The sequence below is a fragment of the Sebastes umbrosus genome, chromosome 16, assembly GCF_015220745.1.
Source record: "Sebastes umbrosus isolate fSebUmb1 chromosome 16, fSebUmb1.pri, whole genome shotgun sequence".
NCBI classification, from domain to species: Eukaryota; Metazoa; Chordata; class Actinopteri; order Perciformes; family Sebastidae; genus Sebastes; species Sebastes umbrosus.
In genome coordinates this window covers 15769282-15787229 of record NC_051284.1, presented here as the reverse complement: position 1 = coordinate 15787229, position 17948 = coordinate 15769282, and the positions used below count along the sequence as shown (strand labels likewise).

Genomic DNA, 17948 nt, shown 5'->3' with positions numbered 1-17948 from the left:
TGCATTTGCACCATGCATTTGCAATATGCATTTGCAGCATGCATGGCCTTTCTACCAAATTAAAGCTTGGGAAATAGACACTTAAAAAGATTTAAGGAGCTTGTTTCTACATTGTGTGTCCATGGGCAGAACATATATATATATATATATATATATATATATATATATATATATAAAGAACATTTCCACAATCTGCAGTGTTTTGATCTCTCTGCAGATCATCCGGGTTAGTGAGTCGGCCTCTCGGTGACCTCTCGCTGTCACCCTGCATTACACGACGCAAAGCATGTTGGCCAATTAGGCCTCGCTCTAAAACGTGTCAGGGAATATAATAATATAGCACTGTGGCGTTATTATAGTCACGAAAAAATCCATTTTATATAACAATATTAAGATTTAACAAACCTTGTTTTTTTCCCACACAGCAATAAAAAATATACTCTCTTGATCAACAATTATTTTATTAAGTTATCTTTACTTTTTTTTTCTTCTTTTACTGAAACACATTTTCCACTAAAGCGCGCATGCTCAACAGGTTCACCTGTGTACAAGGTATAAGTATTAAAAAAAACACCAAGCAAAATGAATATGAAATTCGAAGAGACAAGAGCAGATTTTTTTTTTTTTTTTTTTTTTTTTTAAATAGGCAAATAAACATTATTTATAAAACTTTTTAAAGTAAAGTAAAAATATCACAGTTCTTTTTTTTCAACATGAAATACCCACAAGAGAACAGCAGGTTATAGGCGCTCAGATGCCTTCATTCCTTTTCTTTTTTTTTTGTGTGTTTTTTCTTTTTCATCTCGGGGGCGTTGGTTTTATTAGTCCTTCAAATATGTTTCGTCCAGTATTAAGTTCAGTTATCCACACGTGGGTAAAACGCAAAAAAAAATTAAAAAATGTAGATCACAGATCCCCTCATGTTTTGGCAGATATCAGTGTGTGTGTTTATGTGTTTTATAACTCAACGCAGGCACTATGACTTGTTTTATTGGATTGTCTTTCACTCGTATCCTGCTTTTTAATTCATCAACACCGTCGATCTGCACCATCAGATGTCACATTCACTGTCGCTGGAGGTGATGGAGATGGAGATGGCTGAAGCGGCTGCTTTGCTGGACAGACTAGCCTCCGGGCTGGACGAGTTGCCCAGGCGGTCCACGGTGCCGTCCTCGTCCGCCAGGGAGCGAACCGAGCCGCCGGACAGGACCTGCTGCTGGAGCCTGGTGCATGGAGGACATAAAACACCTTTATACTGTGCACAGACATTATGCTTTACAGTAAATTATTGTTTTTTTGTGTGTGAAAACAATTCAGAAGAAATAATGAAAAAATAATCTAGACATGCAGCTTCTTCAACATGTTTATACTGAGCAGAGACAATATGCTTTACAGTAAATTATTGTTTTATACTGTGCAGAGACAATATGCTTTACAGTAAATTATTGTTTTATACTGTGCAGAGACAATATGCTTTACAGTAAATTATTGTTTTATACTGTGCAGAGACATTATGCTTTGCAGTAAATTATTGTTTTTTGTTTGTGTGAAAACAATTCAGAAGAAATAATGAGAAAAATAATCTAGACATGCAGCTTCTTCAACATGTTTATACTGAGCAGAGACATTATGCTTCACAGTAAATTATTGTTTTTTTGTGTATGAAAACAATTCAGAAGAAATAATGAGAAAAATAATCTATTTCAAATCTATATCTATATAAAAATATAGTCCATGCATGGTGCAAATGCATGACCGATTTATTATGGTTAAATTAGTATTTTGATGAATTTGTGTAGCATTAATGCACACATATTATTAAATTATCTGTTATGTTATTTTAAATATTATTTTTGTGCTGATTTATAGCAGTTTTCCCTCCTTAAATTAAATGTTCACATTTCACCACAATATAGTATTTTTACTCTATAGTGGTGTAAAGCTACTCTATTGTTTTGTTTTTGGGTAAGGCTACAAACTAATATTGTTTTTTTGTTTTTTTATAATACATCTGCAGCATCCTTCCAAACTGAGTTTATTATCTTCTGGGTTGAAAACAATGTCAGTATTAAAATATATGCAGCTTCTTCAACATGTTTATACTGTGCAGAGACATTATGCTTTGCAGTAAATTATTGTTTTATACTGTGCAGAGACATTATGCTTTACAGTAAATTATTGTTTTATACTGTGCAGAGACATTATGCTTTACAGTAAATTATTGTTTTTTTGTGTGTGAAAACAATTCAGAAGAAATAATGAGAAAAATAATCTAGACATGCAGCTTCTTCAACATGTTTATACTGTGCAGAGACATTACGCTTTGCAGTAAATTTCTGAATATTTTCACTTTAACGTTGGCTTCAAACACTTGATTTTAATGTGTTTTGTATGATATTATGCTACACTGTTAAGAATTTCCCAGTAAAATAATAGTAAAGAACTGGCAGCAGGGTTGCCTTTATGTTACTGTAAAATTAACATTATTATACTGCCGCTTTACAGCTTTATACTGTTAATGAAAAATACAGTTTGAACTGTTTTTTTCACAGTATTTTACAGTTAATTTACTGTTTAAAGCTACATTATATAGCTGTTTTTCTATCTTTCATTTACATTATCTTACTGATTTGTTTTAATGCACTATTTAGGTTGTATTTTTTACATACATTTTAATAAACATTATTTGTTGCCTAGATGAATAGACTTAGCAGGTTACAGGTTACATAGGAATAGTCACACTAAATACAATTAAAGGCACTTTGTTAGGAAAAAAGGCTATAATAGACTTGTTGACACTTTTCCCAAAATGTCTGTCTATAGCTGGCTTCAAGCACAGAATGCAAACCAGAACAACATGTGAGTGAAGAACAATAAAGCTAATTCACTGATTTTCCAATCATGTACAATGTACAAGCCTCACATGTGCAGATCAGGTCCCAGAATTAAAAACAATACTGCATGAAACTGTTACTGATGATACTTTAGACAGTTGATCAGCAGTAAAGTGATGTTTTTTAAGAATGCATTATAGTTCAGTTAAAAAATGGCCTATGAGTGTAATTTAACAGGTTTTCTTTTGTATTTACAGTAAAGCACTGTTTTTAGCAATAACCGGTTAATACTGTTGAAGTTCTGCTGAAAATTAACAGCAATTGTTTACAGTGCAGAGACATTATGCTTTGCAGTAAATTTCTGAATATTTTCAATTTAACGTTGGCTTCAAAACACTTGATTTTAATGTGTTTTGTATGATTATTATGCTATGTATGTATTAATTTTGCATTTGTTTTATGTTGTGGCGTCTGAAACTTTAATGTATGTTTAAATGCTGCTGTCTTGGCCAGGTCTCTCTTGCAAAAGAGATTCTTAATCTCAATGAGTACTACCTGGTTAAATAAAGGTTAAATTAAAAAAAAAGAAAAATCCAAAAAAATGTTTGTGTGTGAAACAATTAGGAAGAAATAATGAGAAAAAACATCTAGACATGCAGCTTCTTCAGATAATCTTCTATAACTGAGGGTTATTTTATTTTATATAGGCCTATGTATTTTTCTGCTGTATTTTTTTAATTTCATTATTTACTTATTTATTTTAGCGTTTAAAAAACTCCACTATAGTGAAACAAATGGTACCGTTTCATTTATTTATTATTATTTATTTTGGCGTTTAAAACATCCTGAAACAACTATATTGAAATAAATGGTAGTTTCAACCCAATAGCTTATTTTTCACTTTTATAAAAAACACAATATAAAATTTAATTACGTAAAACTGGCATTTCTTTTGCAGTGTGCATGGTTGAAAATATCTCTTGTAAAAACAAATAGCACTGTTATATTGTTGTGCAAGTATAGCCTACCACCACAATATCTGTTATTTAAGCTATAATATAAGAGGCTAAACCAATAGGATAATTACAAATCATTTCACGAAGATGTCACTAATTAATGTGCAGATTATATTCAATATATACTGGAAAATGATGGTCTGTTTTAGCTGCATTAACATGAGCAATAAGCTACAGCAGTGTGACCTCGACTGCAATAGGCCTTTCAAAAGATTGTAATGAGAAATTACCCCATATTATATAATAAACTACATTTAAAGATATTTGATTATTATCATTGTATATTATAAATATGCATTGGTTTTAATGGGTGTACTAACAATCAAATAATAGCCTAAATGTTGATATCCAGTATCGTGTTATTCTTATTCATAACAATTAAAAGTAAAACATTTACATTTATTTGTTCCCCCAATAATCTATAATAACTAACTGTATAGGAAATAGTATTTTTTTTTATTGTCACCACTGCTAGTTGGCATTTCAATCCCCTTAAAATATAATGTCATTACAGACACTGCGAGCAGTATTTATTACAAAAGAAAAAGCCCCCTGATTTTAGGATTAGGATGATTCTGAATATCCAGAGAAATTATGGCTCCAATCAGCGTATTACGGCTTGTTTAGCTATAAAACTGAAACACTATGATGCATACATGGAGTCAGGATGCAGGGTGTTTATATTTATGTCCAAATACTACTAACAGAATACCACCCTCCTACTGTATCCCTCTCTCTCCCCCTCTGATAACTGATTGTTTGCACAATCTGTTTATATCATGTTTATTTTTGTTTACAGCTTATTTTGTATATTGTATATTGGTAGAAATAAAATAGTTTTATTCTTATTTAATTCTAACGTTTTTATTTATTACTTTCTTATTATCCCGTTAATAACTTGCACCAACAAAACCAATGCAAATTTCTAGTGTGTACCTCTTACACCTGGCAATAAACACGATTCTGATTAGCTTATTTTGTATATTGTATATTGGTAGAAATTCAATTTTTGTATTCTTATTATATTCTAATGTTTTTCTTTTGTTATTATACGGTTAATAACTTGCACCAACAAAACCAAAGCAAAAATTCCTAGTGTATACCTCATACACCTGGCAATAAACACCATTCTGATTCTCATTCTGATTCTCATTCTGATTCTCATTCTGATTCTGATTCTGATTCTGATTCTGATTCTGAAGAGAATGCATGTATAGTATAGCTCACCTGTTCTTCGCAGCCGCTGCTCTGTCTCTTTGTCTGCGGTTTTTGAACCAGTTTCCTACTTGTGTGGGTGTAAGTCCTGTCGCCTGTGCAAGCTCCCTCTTTTTACTGGGGTTCGGGTAGGGATCCTGCAAATACCATTCTCTCAACAAGTGCCTGGTCCTCTCCTTGAAGCAGTGGGTCTTCTGCTCTCCATCCCATATGGTTCTGGGCAGTGGGAACTTCTTCCTCACCCGGTATTTGTCCACCGGCCCCAGCGGGCGTCCTCGCAGCTTCTCCGCCTCCTGGTAGTGCGCCTCCAGCCACAGCGCCTGCAGCTTCGTGTGCGACTCCTTGGTGAACTTGTGGTTCTCCAGGATGTGGTAGAGTTCACGGAAGTTGCCCGTGTGGAAGGCGACGACGGCCCGGGCCCTCAGCACCGACTCGTTCTTGTTGAGGACCTCGCAGGCCGCCGGAGCCACCGGCAGCGACCAGAGGAAGCGGCCGAGGCGCTCCACGTCGCCGCTCTCCTCCAGAGTCTCGCAGACCCCGGCGACCTGCTGGGGGCTGAAATTCAAGATGGGCAGCTGAAACATGGAGGCTTCTCCTGTGTGTGTTTCCCTCTCCTCCTCCTCTCTCTCTCTCTCTCTCTAGCTCTCTGCTTCTCCTGTGCGCCGATAGACACCCAAAAAACAAGCAAATCCTCAAAGTTATCGTCTGAGAGCAGCGGTGATAAAACGCGGACACCCACCAGACGCGTCAGCAGCGGAGGATGGAACGATGGAACGCCGGCTACCGCATCCTAATGCTGGGCAAACTTAGCAGTGATGAAGGGGGGCTCTGGAGGTGCGAGGAAAATGTGTTTTTTCAAGGTAGGGCTGCAAGATTGAAAGTACGAAAGATATTAAAGCCGGAGCTGTATTTTTTAAGAGGGGGTTAGAAAAAAGACAGTCAAGCCCCCTCTGATGATTTCCTATTGGACTTGGCAGATTGGCTGCTCCGTTGCCATGGATGCAACGTCAATCACTGTCAAGTTCATCCAATCAGGCTGTTAAAGGAGGAGAGATCTCAGCACCTCCCTTCTTCTCAAAAAAAAAAATAATATAAACATTTTGACCTTTTTTTTTTTTGCTTCTTCGCGTTTTGCTTCAAACGTTTAGCTGCCCCCGTCGTGCTTTTGCAAAAACACCCCTCTGCCTTTGTGTTAAAGGAAAGACTCTTCAGTCTTTATAGTCAAGTGCCAAAGCAGCAAAACACGCTCAGCTCAGTTCTCCCTTTAGAGCTCTTGACTGTGCTTCACACAGCAAAAAGACACATCTATAGCTGACTATAGAGCTGTCCAGCCCGAAAACTCACATTCAAATATCAGACAATATCATACTTTACACAGCTGAGAGAATTATATTTACTCTGTTATTATGGCCAATTAAATTGTGGTGTAAGAAAATATATTAATAAAAAATCGAATATCGCGATATTATATTTTGTGTCATTCTCAAAAACACTATCGATTTTTAATTCATAGTTTGCATGCAAAGATTATCTCAGTTAATGCTTTATTTCATTTGCAAAGAGATGCATCCTCTCAGTGTATGATGTTGGATGTTACAGGATAACTGTGATAAATTCAGATCCCACTGTTCTGATTGCATAAGAAATAAAGTTTTTTTTACTCAGATTTTAAGCATATGGTGGTGTGTTCTCTATACTTTGACAGTTTTCCTCAAATTTGATTTAAATAATAAAATAAAATAAATTAAATCGCAATATATCGCCTTACTTACAGTATCGCAATATATTGAATCGTAACCCCTGTATCATTATAAGTATCTTATCGCCTGATTCTTGCCAATACATAGCCCTATTTTATAGTTTTTATCTCCTATAATAATAGTCCTATATCTTAAACCCACGTGGCTAAATCTTCATATTAAATCTTCATTTTAAAATTCAGTTCACTATGTTTCATATATATCCTTAAGGCTTATATGCTGAATTATAGAAATCATTAAAAAAAAAAAAAAAAAAAAAAAAAAAAAGGGGTCAATTTGGGCTTTATTTCAACAGGACTGAGAATTTGCAGCCAACTGCAGTTTTGCAACCTTGACCAGATTTAGTGGAGCATTTTTTCAACCTCACAAAAGTGCTAATTTATTATAAATCATATTAGAGCCTAAGTTATGATGCTCTTTTATGTGGGGGAATGAATACATGCTCTTTTTTGAAAACACAGGCTAATTGATTGCTGTTATATAGTGTGTATGTGTATGTGTGTGTGTGTGTGTGTGTGTGTGATGGAGATCCCTGCAGCTCATATATGTACAGTGCAGCAGCGTGCAGCATGAAGGCTGCTGCTGCACATAGCAGGGAATAAACGTGATATTTGTTTATATGGGATTATCATGGCCCTGCCAGGCTACTCGGCTTTAGTATCAGACACACTCCGTTTTGTGCGCAGGCTGATTTAGTAAATAAGAGGGCGGATAGATAGCGCAGATGGTTTGAAGTGTCGGGTCACATTATTTCATGGCTGGATACAGTAGGAAAGTTCATTCTGACGGAAAAGACCGATATTATTTTCACAGACACACACACACACACACATACACACACACACACACACACACACACTCTCTCTCTCCCATGCATGCACGCGCACACACGCATGCGCACGAGCTGAATCCCCTTCGGGCTCTTTTTGCATGAATTATAGACTCTTGATGCGGGTTATGAAATGCCTTCTGTACAGGAAGCTGTTCATTCTCTCGCTGCTTTTACTGCACAGAGCATCATTTATTAAAAAAATAAATAAATAAAAAAAAAATCTTAATAATCTAAGAGAAGAATGTGCATAACATCTCTTCATGTTCATGAATCTGCTTTGACAAAACAAATTCATCTTTATGAAAATGTATAATAGCAAAGTGAGCTGGCCATTATATAAGCAATGAGCAGATTAATATCAGTGTTCATTCAGCCATATTATTACACCAAATATTGGTAAATAAAGGATAAGATTGGCAGCAGATGCAGCAGTGGAAGTAAACTCCGACAAGGTGCTGCTCTAAAATATTTAGCTGGCTGTAAATATTTCATCCCTGCAGGCTGCACCGTCCCAGCCCAAATCTACAAGGACTGCAATACTTCTTTTTTTTTTTTTTTTTTTCTAGGAAGAAGCGCGCATCAATAAAACATAGGCGAGTTTTGGATCTCTTAAACGGAGGAGCTGGAAATAACAATTGTAGACTATGCTCTGTAAGCAACACGTCTAGCTTATAGGCACTGTTAAAACATTTATAGAAGGGGAGAAAAAAGGAGGATTTTTTTTCTCATTGTGAATTCGTGTTTTGATATCAATCTATGAGGATAAAAGGCCCACTTTTTTATTGTTTTTTTAATTGCTCGCTCCTATTTCTGTATTTAATACCCCTTATTATTTCACCTGAAATTATAAATATGACATGCCATCTTCAAGCCGAAATGGTGTACTGTATGACCCAAAGCGTGCAGGCCTATGTCACAGTGTCAGGAGATAGTGTAGGCCTCCTGACACCAATATCTCCGCACATGCAGCACCGCAGCACAGTGGATCTCATTCAAACAGTTTTTTTTCCTCTTGTGTCCAGACTATTTGTTTCATGGATCCCACTGGCATCCATGCAGCCAGTCCTCTGTCAGACAAAACTGATTTGGATGCGTTTATAGGTTTCTATATCAGACCTGTTGATGTTTTAAATGGCTGTTGTCTCTGTTTTTTTTTTTATAACAATAAAATATTCCCTCATTTATAGTTGGAGCTACATCTTCCATACTAAAAAAACATCCCTGAAGGCTGAGTGTGGAGATCAGGTGAACAAAACCAGAGTGGTGAGGCACAGAGGGTGGACAAAATAACAGGAACACCTTGACAATGGACTCCAAGCCAGCAGGACTCAAACTGTGATCTGAAAAATGACTAGACATTTAATTAAACTCTTCGTTGACAGAGTCAAAACAAAAACAATAAAATACCAGTTTTTATTGCAGTGACATTGCACTGAATTGCATTTATGTCTAATGTCAAGTTATTTTGCAAACCCTCTGCAGGTGATAGATATGAGGAGCTCAAGGTTTCTTACTTAATGCATTTAAAAGCAAAATATTAACTACAAGAAGTCTTTAAAGTGTTTAGAAAAATGAAAATATTCAATTCCATAATCACAGGCATCTGTTGTTTAAGATCATGTGGTAGGACTGAAAGCTAAATTAACCTTTAATAAGGGTCAACTGCTGTTTCCATGGTAAAGAATGGATGTTAAGTCTCAACAGTATGAATTAGCTTTCAAATTAGAGTAAAATAACATCAGATCCCTGTTTATCACTATGTGAACGTAGGCAAATCTACAGTAACTGTAATACTACGAGGAGTATTGAAGGCTCTGTACTTCATGGACACAACCAGCAGCTTCTGAGGCTGTTTTGCCGACTGATAAAGATCCTTCACTGCATCGACCAGTTGGAGAAGATTATTGCCAAAGAAAACAAAGCTTGATACACATTTATTTCTAAAGCTCAGCAACACAAGGAGGACTACAAGGTGAAGAGAGGATTGATACGGCACGGAGGTGTGGTGGTGCTCCCTGCTGCTGCTGCTGCTGCAGAACACCGCTCAGTTTCCTCCCCGTTTATGATAAGAGACGAGTGCATTTACTTTGTGTCATCATTAGCATGTAGCTAGACCGTGGCTCGCCCTGGGCAGAGGGAGGGAAGGAGTGGGGAATAGTTACATGTGAACAGGCTGGAAATGACCCAGATTCCCTGGGATCACTGGAGCAGACGAGACGCTACAAGAGCCTGTCACCAACAGCCATACTGCCACTATCATATACAGACTATCTTCCTCCCTCCATCACTGCTCCTCTTCCATGCACATTGCACACCAAAGGGACTCTAAACACCACTGGCAAATGCAAATCTGAACCTGAAACAAGTAATATCATCTTAGTGTGAACATGCTCTGTTACTGTAAATATCCTCTGATCTGTCTGTGTAGGCACTGAGCCCGTTTAAAGCACTTAAACAGCATAAAGAGAAGGCGGGCAGTGATGTAAAACAGTGCCACACAATGCTAATCTATGCTGTGTTAGTTGCCTGGGGCGGGACAGGCACTTCTGCTCAGCAAAGATGGAGGATGCAAACATCACTGAGTGTATGTTCACTGCCTGCCTGACTTCAGAGCTTCGTTGACTTCTCTGTGCACGACAGACTGTTTTAACTTAGAGTCAGCTGTCCCAGCATGGGATTAACTTTCCAATTAAGATATCATGTCAGAGAAACACCACTATAACCCCTGGATGACCCGGATGTATTTAAAGGCCGGGCTTACGCTGTGGGATTTAAAGAGAAGACGTTGCCTCGTGGCTACACGGTGACAGGAGGGTTACGCCAAAGCTCTCTCTCTGGGAGTTGTGTTTTCAGACCCTTTGCCCTCGGGGCAGCACTGGCTCTGGACACTGCGTTTAATCTGTGGATTTGCGGTAACAGAGAAGACTTCTTATCCACTGACCCATTGGCCCCCAGTGTACGTAATCCAGTGCCTTTCGGTCACACAGCCCTGCTGACACGGATAGAGGAGAGCCAATACACTGCAGCAGTCAGTGTGGGGGGCGCACACACAAACACACACATGGCCAGCCCTGACACACATATCTCCTCCCCCAAGCTTTTGTTTCACTACTACACAGCCCACACCACGGTTATTATAATCAGTGCACGTGATATTTGACCTTATATCCACTAAGCCAATTCACACTAGTATGGTGAATATGAAATACCATAATGCCCTTTTCAAAACTGAGATTGACATCAGCACTGATTATTTACGGTCCGTTCTAAATGCTGCTATGAAAAGAGTCGTTTTACTAACAGAACATTGCAGGACGTATACAGTAAGGTCATATACAAAAGCAGGGTTGTCATTCCACTTTGGCCAAAGATATTTTCTGTTGTGCAAATCTCTGCAGTGCCCTTGCATATTCCAACAAGCTTTATCAATCCATCCGATCCTTGGCTTGTAAATGTAACATCATTGAATCCTGCCACTGTCATGCAGCATAAAAGTGAGATCCTGTATTGAAGGTTTCCATGTTTCATCTTTACCACAGGGTGCAAATGTAAGTGAGAGAACTATGTTGAGTTGTCACAAACAAACAATACAGTGTGAGCGAACCTGGAATCCTTGGAAGAAAGCAATTAGGAATACCTTGAAACCTACCCCTTTCTTTTCTTTTTTCTTTTTTGAAAAACACATTTACGGCGCATGTTATAGAGGGCATGCAATTATTACATCCATTCCACTCTTGAATGCAGTCAATTTCTAAGCTAAATGAAACTAGGGAGAGTGCACGTTGCACGCGGCCAGGCTATATATTACGTGTGCTTGTGAGTGTTTGTGTAAGAGGGCAGAGCAAGAGAGCAGAAATTGCAAATGAACAAATGCATGCATCACCTATAGCACTTGCACAACAAAGTGATTGTGTGTGCAGCATTTCGCTGTTAAGAGCTAAAATGCCAACCTGGTAATTATGAACAGTAAATCCACCGTGTGCACGTGCGCAGTCATATACAACATGCTTGAAATTGAACGCAGCAGTGAGTGATTTTCCACTTACAAAACATACATGAAATTGGCATCCAGTGGAGTGCTTTTCTTTTCAATCACTCCCTTGTTTTCAGCCACGTTGAGCTGCAACTGTCGAGTGCAATAGTGAATGGATGTGTTTTTTTGTTAATGTCCAACACAATGGTCCAGTTGTCAAACCTGAGTACTGTATGAGATGAAATGTAACAAAAAAAAACCTTTTCAGTGAATTGTTGACACAGCTACAGACAAACTGTCAAAACAGGTGGGTTGATTGAATGCTTGGTCTTTAGACCTTCCTCTGCAGCCACCCACACACTATCTCTGTCTCTACTTCTTCCATCTTATTCACTAACAAACACACTTTACAATACAGCAGGCTGCAATACATAACATCTCAAAGGCCCTATCTTTACCTATCTTTTCTGACTGAGTTTGTAACACCATTACTGTCAGCGTAACGGGGAGATTGTAAAGAACAAGCCTCTATGAATAGTTATCCGATTATTCTGCAACCCTCTTTTTTGTTTCTTGGTGTCTTGAGTCTGCCTAGAAAGCCTCCTCTCCTCTCTATTCTTCACTGGTGGGGACAGTGGTCACCCGTAGAGCATTTTAGGCTGCGGAAAAGAAAAAATATAAATAAAAAAATCCATGTCAGAGGATCTTGACGACACCCAAAGGTGACAGGAGTCAAAACTCATCACGGTCAGAAGGTCCTCTGGCGCCAGGGAGCTACATGATGCGTGAGCCAGGGCACAGGTCACAACGCCGCGGCCATGCTGCCTGGGCCTCACCTCCACTTCACATTGTCTAAGAGCTTCTGCTCCTCCTCGTCACCACACACACACACGCACACACACACATACACACACAGAGAGGACTGTCAATAAATGTCTCTTCTAGCAACAGACTTTGCTCTTTTGTCTGCGCTTTTTCAACGGTGACCTTTCTCCTTAGGATGTGTACGATTTAATGTGTTTTATGCGAGTAGAGAAAACACTTCTTTCTTGTACTGTACATAAATGGCAAGCTATATTTATTTAATGTATTTATTTGTATGTTTTCCCTCCCAATACCTACCCATACATTTTCAGGCAAATTGACAGAGAGGGAAAAAAATAAATACAGAAGCCTGAATTGTGTTCATTAGCTCGGGGAAATGTTTCATACTGAGCCCTGCGTAGCGCAGTGACTTCACTCTGAGCTCAGAATTACTTTATAGTAAACGACACACTCATCCCCGCATTACACTCTACTATACTATAAGAATCAAAAAGACCCCTCTAAGTTGATTAGTTTCCGTAAAACAGAATTGTTTCCTGGACCTCGTGTTTTATCAAAGCAAACCACTGATGAGCAGCAATCTGTGAGCTACAGCGAAGCTCGCTCTGAGAAGAGCCTCCACGTACAATGCAGCACAATTACACTCCAAGACTATTGAAAATACATGTTTTCATTGGCTAAGGTTGCTGTCTTTTAATCAACGAGTTGATGCATTTTTTATCCATTAAATGCAGTTTAACATGAAAGGGATACCGCCAATGATCTTTATCTGCAAATACAGTGCTCTATTTAAAGCACCTTATTTTGAAATGTACAAAAAACAACTGTGACAGAATGAAAACTGCTTATAGATTTGGGCAAAATTGAATATTTGCCAAAGTGTTTTAAGACTTATGACTTGTCAAAAATTGTCAAAAATATCATTGGCCCCGTATCAGATCAAAACTTTAATGTTGGGCTGTCAATCAATTAAAAATATTTAATTGCAATTATCCGCAAATTAACTGCACATTTTTGTATCTGTTCAAAATGTACCCTAAAAGGAGATTTGTCAAGTATTTAATACTCTTATCAACATTGGAGTGAACAAATATGCTGGTTGATGCAAATGTATGTATATATTTATCATTTTAAATCAATTAACAACACAAAACAATGACAAATATTGTCCAGAAACCCTCACAGGTACTGCATTTAGCATAGAAAATATGCTCAAATCATAACATGGCAAACTGCAGCCCAACAGGCAACAACAGCTGTCAGTGTGTCAGTGTGCTGACTTGGTGATGACTTATTACTAAAGTGGGCATGTCTGTGAAGGGGAGACTCGTGGGTACTCATAGAACCCATTTTCATTCACATATTTTGAGGTCAGAGGTTAAGGGACGCCTTTGAAAATGGCCAATGGACAATGGATTCCTTAGGTTTTCTGGTTTCATATGATACCAGTATCTTCATTCTAGCTTTAAAACTGAGTCCGCTACAACCTAAAAATTGCAAGTTACGTTAAAGATATTAGTGGCATTAAAACGAATTTGCGTTAACGCGTTATTATGGCGCTAAATTTGACATCCCTACTCTAATGTAATAATCTGTCTTCTGATTGCAAACAGAGGAGCACAAACTCAGACTTTGGGAGTTGTTTCCACTACGAGGGGCAGCAGCCAGGGATATCCTGGATTTCCGGACTCTTAATGTCTGTCAGCTGTGCTTTGTTGATGGCTTATGTCAAATGCCATTCTGACAGAGCTCATTAGGATGAAGGGAGTCGTCTAGGTAGAGGCAGGAGAAGGCAGAGCTGGCGAGCTGCCTGATCACTGTGTGCACAAAGCTCACCACTGTACCTAGAGGGTGATGCCTCTGACAGGAGTTAGCTGACAGGGCTATCTGTGTGTGTGTGTGTGTGTGTGTGTGTGTGTGTGTGTGTGTGTGTGCTACACAGAGAGAACGCTGATGGGAGTGCAGAGAGAAAAAGTATGTGTGTGTGTGTGTGTGTGTGTGTTCATGTCATTGCTTGAGTTACCCGGTGTCACTGAGCAGGTCCTCGCTTGATGCCACGACTCCAAACACAACTGACAGGCTGAGAGTCATCTCGCTTTCGCCACTCACACATACTCAAATATGTATCCGTGCGCAGCCCTCTCAGTGCACCGCGTGGCCTCAGCAGTCTTGTGCTACAAGGACAAGGCCCTGTGGAAACTTCAGGGACCTTGAGAAGATGAGTCAAATGATTTCCACCCTGGTCCCTGCTCCTCTCTGCCGCACAGTAATTCCTGCGATACCTTTTAAAAAAAGACACAAAGATTACATTTGATTTGCACCTGGATTGTCACTCTTGTGTGGTTCTCGTATAGGGAAAATACATTTTACACATCTTCATTCAGGGATTACTCTCTAATAGCCAGCAGCCAGGGTCTAATACTACTCTAAACAGCTGAATCCATATGAGATATGGCCAGCGGCGCTGGTGATGAGCTCAGACTGTTATGTGACATCTTAATATACTGATTAAAAATGCATGTTTGGAGGGTAAGCAGAGGGGTGCTCTGGGTGCTCCTGCCAGGGAAGATTAAATCATTCTACTTAACAGACATGCTGGGGATTCGGGTCAATGTAAATGAGCAAGCTATAAGACACCTTAAGTCAGCAGTGGATTTTTCAAAAGAGGCAAAAATAATAATATCACAGAAAAGAAGAGGATATGATCAATAAAAGTTCTGGCTGTGAGGCCAGCGGTGAAGATATGGAAGCGCTAATTCAGATGTTGAAACCAGCCCAAGCAGAGTTTGGTGCAATTAACATTTCACTTTCAGTCTCTCCAAGAAAAAAATCCATGTTGAAATCAGCTAGAAATGGAGATGGATGCAACAAAAAACTGTTAAAGAATGTGATACAAGTTTGTTTTTGCGGTCTCATCAGCATCCAGTTTCATTAAACTCCTGCCAAATAGTCTGGCACGCTGCAGCACATCGACACTGACAGCAGCAGGGAGGCTGAGACGGTGTTAATGCTATCTTAGCTGGGAAGTCGTATGGAGCCTGGCCAAAGAGATGCGGTTGCTAATCCAATCAGCTAAAACACACAAGTCCATAAAGGCTTTAGTTTGAGCTGAGATAATCAGTTACTGTTGTTCTTTCTTTGCCATAAACACACACCTGTTCATACACAGGTGGGCAGACACAAACTGACCAAAGCCACATACATTTCTCACAATTAAAAACTGCATTATGGGCATTAATTAAAAAAAAAAACACATACACACTAGAGTAACCCGTTATGAATGTGAAAAATCAAGTTTAAGCTACTACAGTAACTGCTGTTTGAGTCAAAGGAAGTGTGTTCATTGTTGTAAATAAAAAAAATAAACAAAACAGAAAGTCAAGGGACTTAAAAAATATATAAAATATACCGGTTTATGTTTAATGCATTAATTTATTAATGGCAATGTCAGATGTCTAAAGTATAATTTATTAAATATTTTATCAAATATTTCACATGTTCACTAATTTTAATATTAGTCTAATTACAAATCCATATTTAACTGCTGACAAAATAATGCTAATCTTGTTCATAAAAACCATACATTGACATTAATTGAATTTAGTGAATGTGACTGTGCTCACTTAATGTTAAAAAAATAGGAAATAAAAAGATGTCCAATTGACCGTTTAACTGTGACATGATTTAATGAAACTTGCCTGGTCGTCTTTTGAATAAATTAACCAAAACAGAGATGAAAAGGCACTAAATCTTTTGAAATCCAGATAAATTACTGGTATATTGACTGCAGTATGACCCAAGTGTCTTCATTACTTATTATATCAAAAACAACATTTATCATCTTCTCAGGAAAACTCAAGCTGCTCTGTTTCTTTAGCTTATGGAAGCTATATCAAGGGTTATTTTACTATCAAATGTGAAGCTTGTATCTTGTTCGGTCTAACACATATAAAAAAGGAAGCTATTGTATACAGTGTCTATCTTCTTTTTGTACGTTAGTGGGTTCCTGACAGTTTTTAGCATCACCATTTGCAATCTTCCAAATGCTTTTAGAAACACTGACTGTCATGGCCTTGTGCTGAATAATACAGCTTTAGAGAGAGCAGGGGAATTTTCCTCAGGGCACAGGTGTGCCCTGATAGTCTCATAAGCCCCGGCAGCACAAAGAAAGAAAGATGCTTTCTTGGTGAAAAGGAATAGGGAGGCACGAGGTGGAGAAACGGATCAACAATGGCTTTTTCGTTTGGGTGTATTTGGTTTTGACCTTCAGACAGAGCTTCAAATAAATGCGACACCGAGGGGGAAATCAAAAATCCCACTGACCCTGAATCTCTACACCCTTCGCTGGCAGGGAATGAATACGTGATGTTCAAAGATGACTGGGGAAAAAAAAAAAGTCTAATTCGGAAGTGTAATACATTTCCAGACAAATGGAGAGAGGAAGTGTGCGGGTAATGCCTCTCCACAATCGACAGCACCAGCAGGCGCAGTCATTTCTTTTTATTTACTCACACTCTCAAAGACAGAAGGGCTGCACACGTATACCTATACCTGACAATGAAATATACACTAAACATCACGCCTATCATTAGCGATTTAAGAGAATATCGAAAATAGAGTATCGCGATGTTTTGTGATACTGTGATTTTTACTTGATTTTTTTTACTTGATTCTTTATCAATAATTTACATGCAAAGATATACGCCTTCCCAGTGTATGTCCCCTCTCAAAGTAGTGCTTTAGAGTAGTGATAATACAGTCACTGTGATAACAAATGCAGATCCCATTTGGGGTGTAAGAAAATATCGATACACATGAGTATCGAGATATTATGTTGTGCGATACTGTATCGATTCTCCAAAACATTGTATAGATTTTTAATGAACCTCTTAAAAATCCGACAGCCCGTTATTTGATCTTTCGGAGGTTGTTGCCATGTCATACTAGCTTGTCGCAAAAGAGGCTAAAGTTACGCACAATTTTAGCGAGGAAAAACTGGTATGGGCATATTGTCATGGGTCCCTTGGCCTCGGACCTCAAGATATGTGGATGAAAATGTATTTTTATGGGTACCCAAGAGTCTCCCCTTTACAGACATGCCCACTTTGTGATAATTGCAGGCAGTTTGGGGCAAAAAAACATGCTGTTTTTTTGTATGCAGTATGAATGTGTAATTTTTGCTTAGTCTAAAATGTTGTATTTCTGGTCTGGCAGTTGTGACAGTTTTCCTAAAATTATATTTTTAAAAAATCACAATATATCGCCTTCCTTACAGTATCGCAATATATCGCAAGATTCTATTTTATTATTATAGAGTACCATCTAGACCGGCTCTATATGACAAGCATCTTGAGATAACTTCTGTTATGATTTGACGCTATATAAATATAAATTGACCTGAATTCTTGCCATTACACAGCCCTACCCATCATGCATGTAACTGCAACTCAATACAGGCAACTATGCTATGTAAATCTTGATGTAAAACATACT

The 17948-nt window shown here is 38.3% G+C and overlaps 2 protein-coding genes and 1 long non-coding RNA gene across 3 annotated transcripts in view; 1 reads left to right on the top strand and 2 right to left on the bottom strand.

Annotated features, from left to right (window-relative positions):
- Nucleotides 1-329: 329 nt before the first annotated feature.
- On the bottom strand, nt 330-5678 carry six6a (SIX homeobox 6a). Its single transcript, XM_037796330.1, has 2 exons — nt 5078-5678; nt 330-1223 (listed from the first exon to the last, which is right to left on the bottom strand). The coding sequence occupies exons 1-2, from the start codon at nt 5647-5649 to the stop codon at nt 1052-1054; spliced, it is 744 nt and encodes a 247-aa protein (XP_037652258.1). The 5' UTR covers nt 5650-5678; the 3' UTR covers nt 330-1051.
- Nucleotides 5679-5786: 108 nt separating this feature from the next.
- On the top strand, nt 5787-9036 carry LOC119504280. The gene is made up of 2 exons (XR_005210534.1): nt 5787-5925; nt 8845-9036. It is a non-coding gene; the product is annotated as an uncharacterized LOC119504280 (long non-coding RNA).
- Nucleotides 9037-14486: 5450 nt separating this feature from the next.
- The window catches only part of ppm1aa (protein phosphatase, Mg2+/Mn2+ dependent, 1Aa), a 41654-nt gene continuing 38192 nt past the window's right edge, over nt 14487-17948 (bottom strand). The window contains exon 6 of the mRNA XM_037796399.1: nt 14487-14737. Within this exon, the coding sequence (XP_037652327.1) occupies nt 14657-14737 (81 nt within the window). The 3' untranslated portion in view covers nt 14487-14656. The remainder of the gene's footprint in view (nt 14738-17948) is intronic.

Excerpts from the sequence above, each read along its gene's own strand:
- six6a (XM_037796330.1), bottom strand. The coding sequence starts at position 5,649 with ATGTTTCAGCTGCCCATCTTGAATTTCAGCCCCCAGCAGGTCGCCGGG. Across the intron at positions 1,224-5,077 it reads GCAGCGGCTGCGAAGAACAG|GCTCCAGCAGCAGGTCCTGT; the intron begins GTGAGCTATACT and ends TCCATGCACCAG.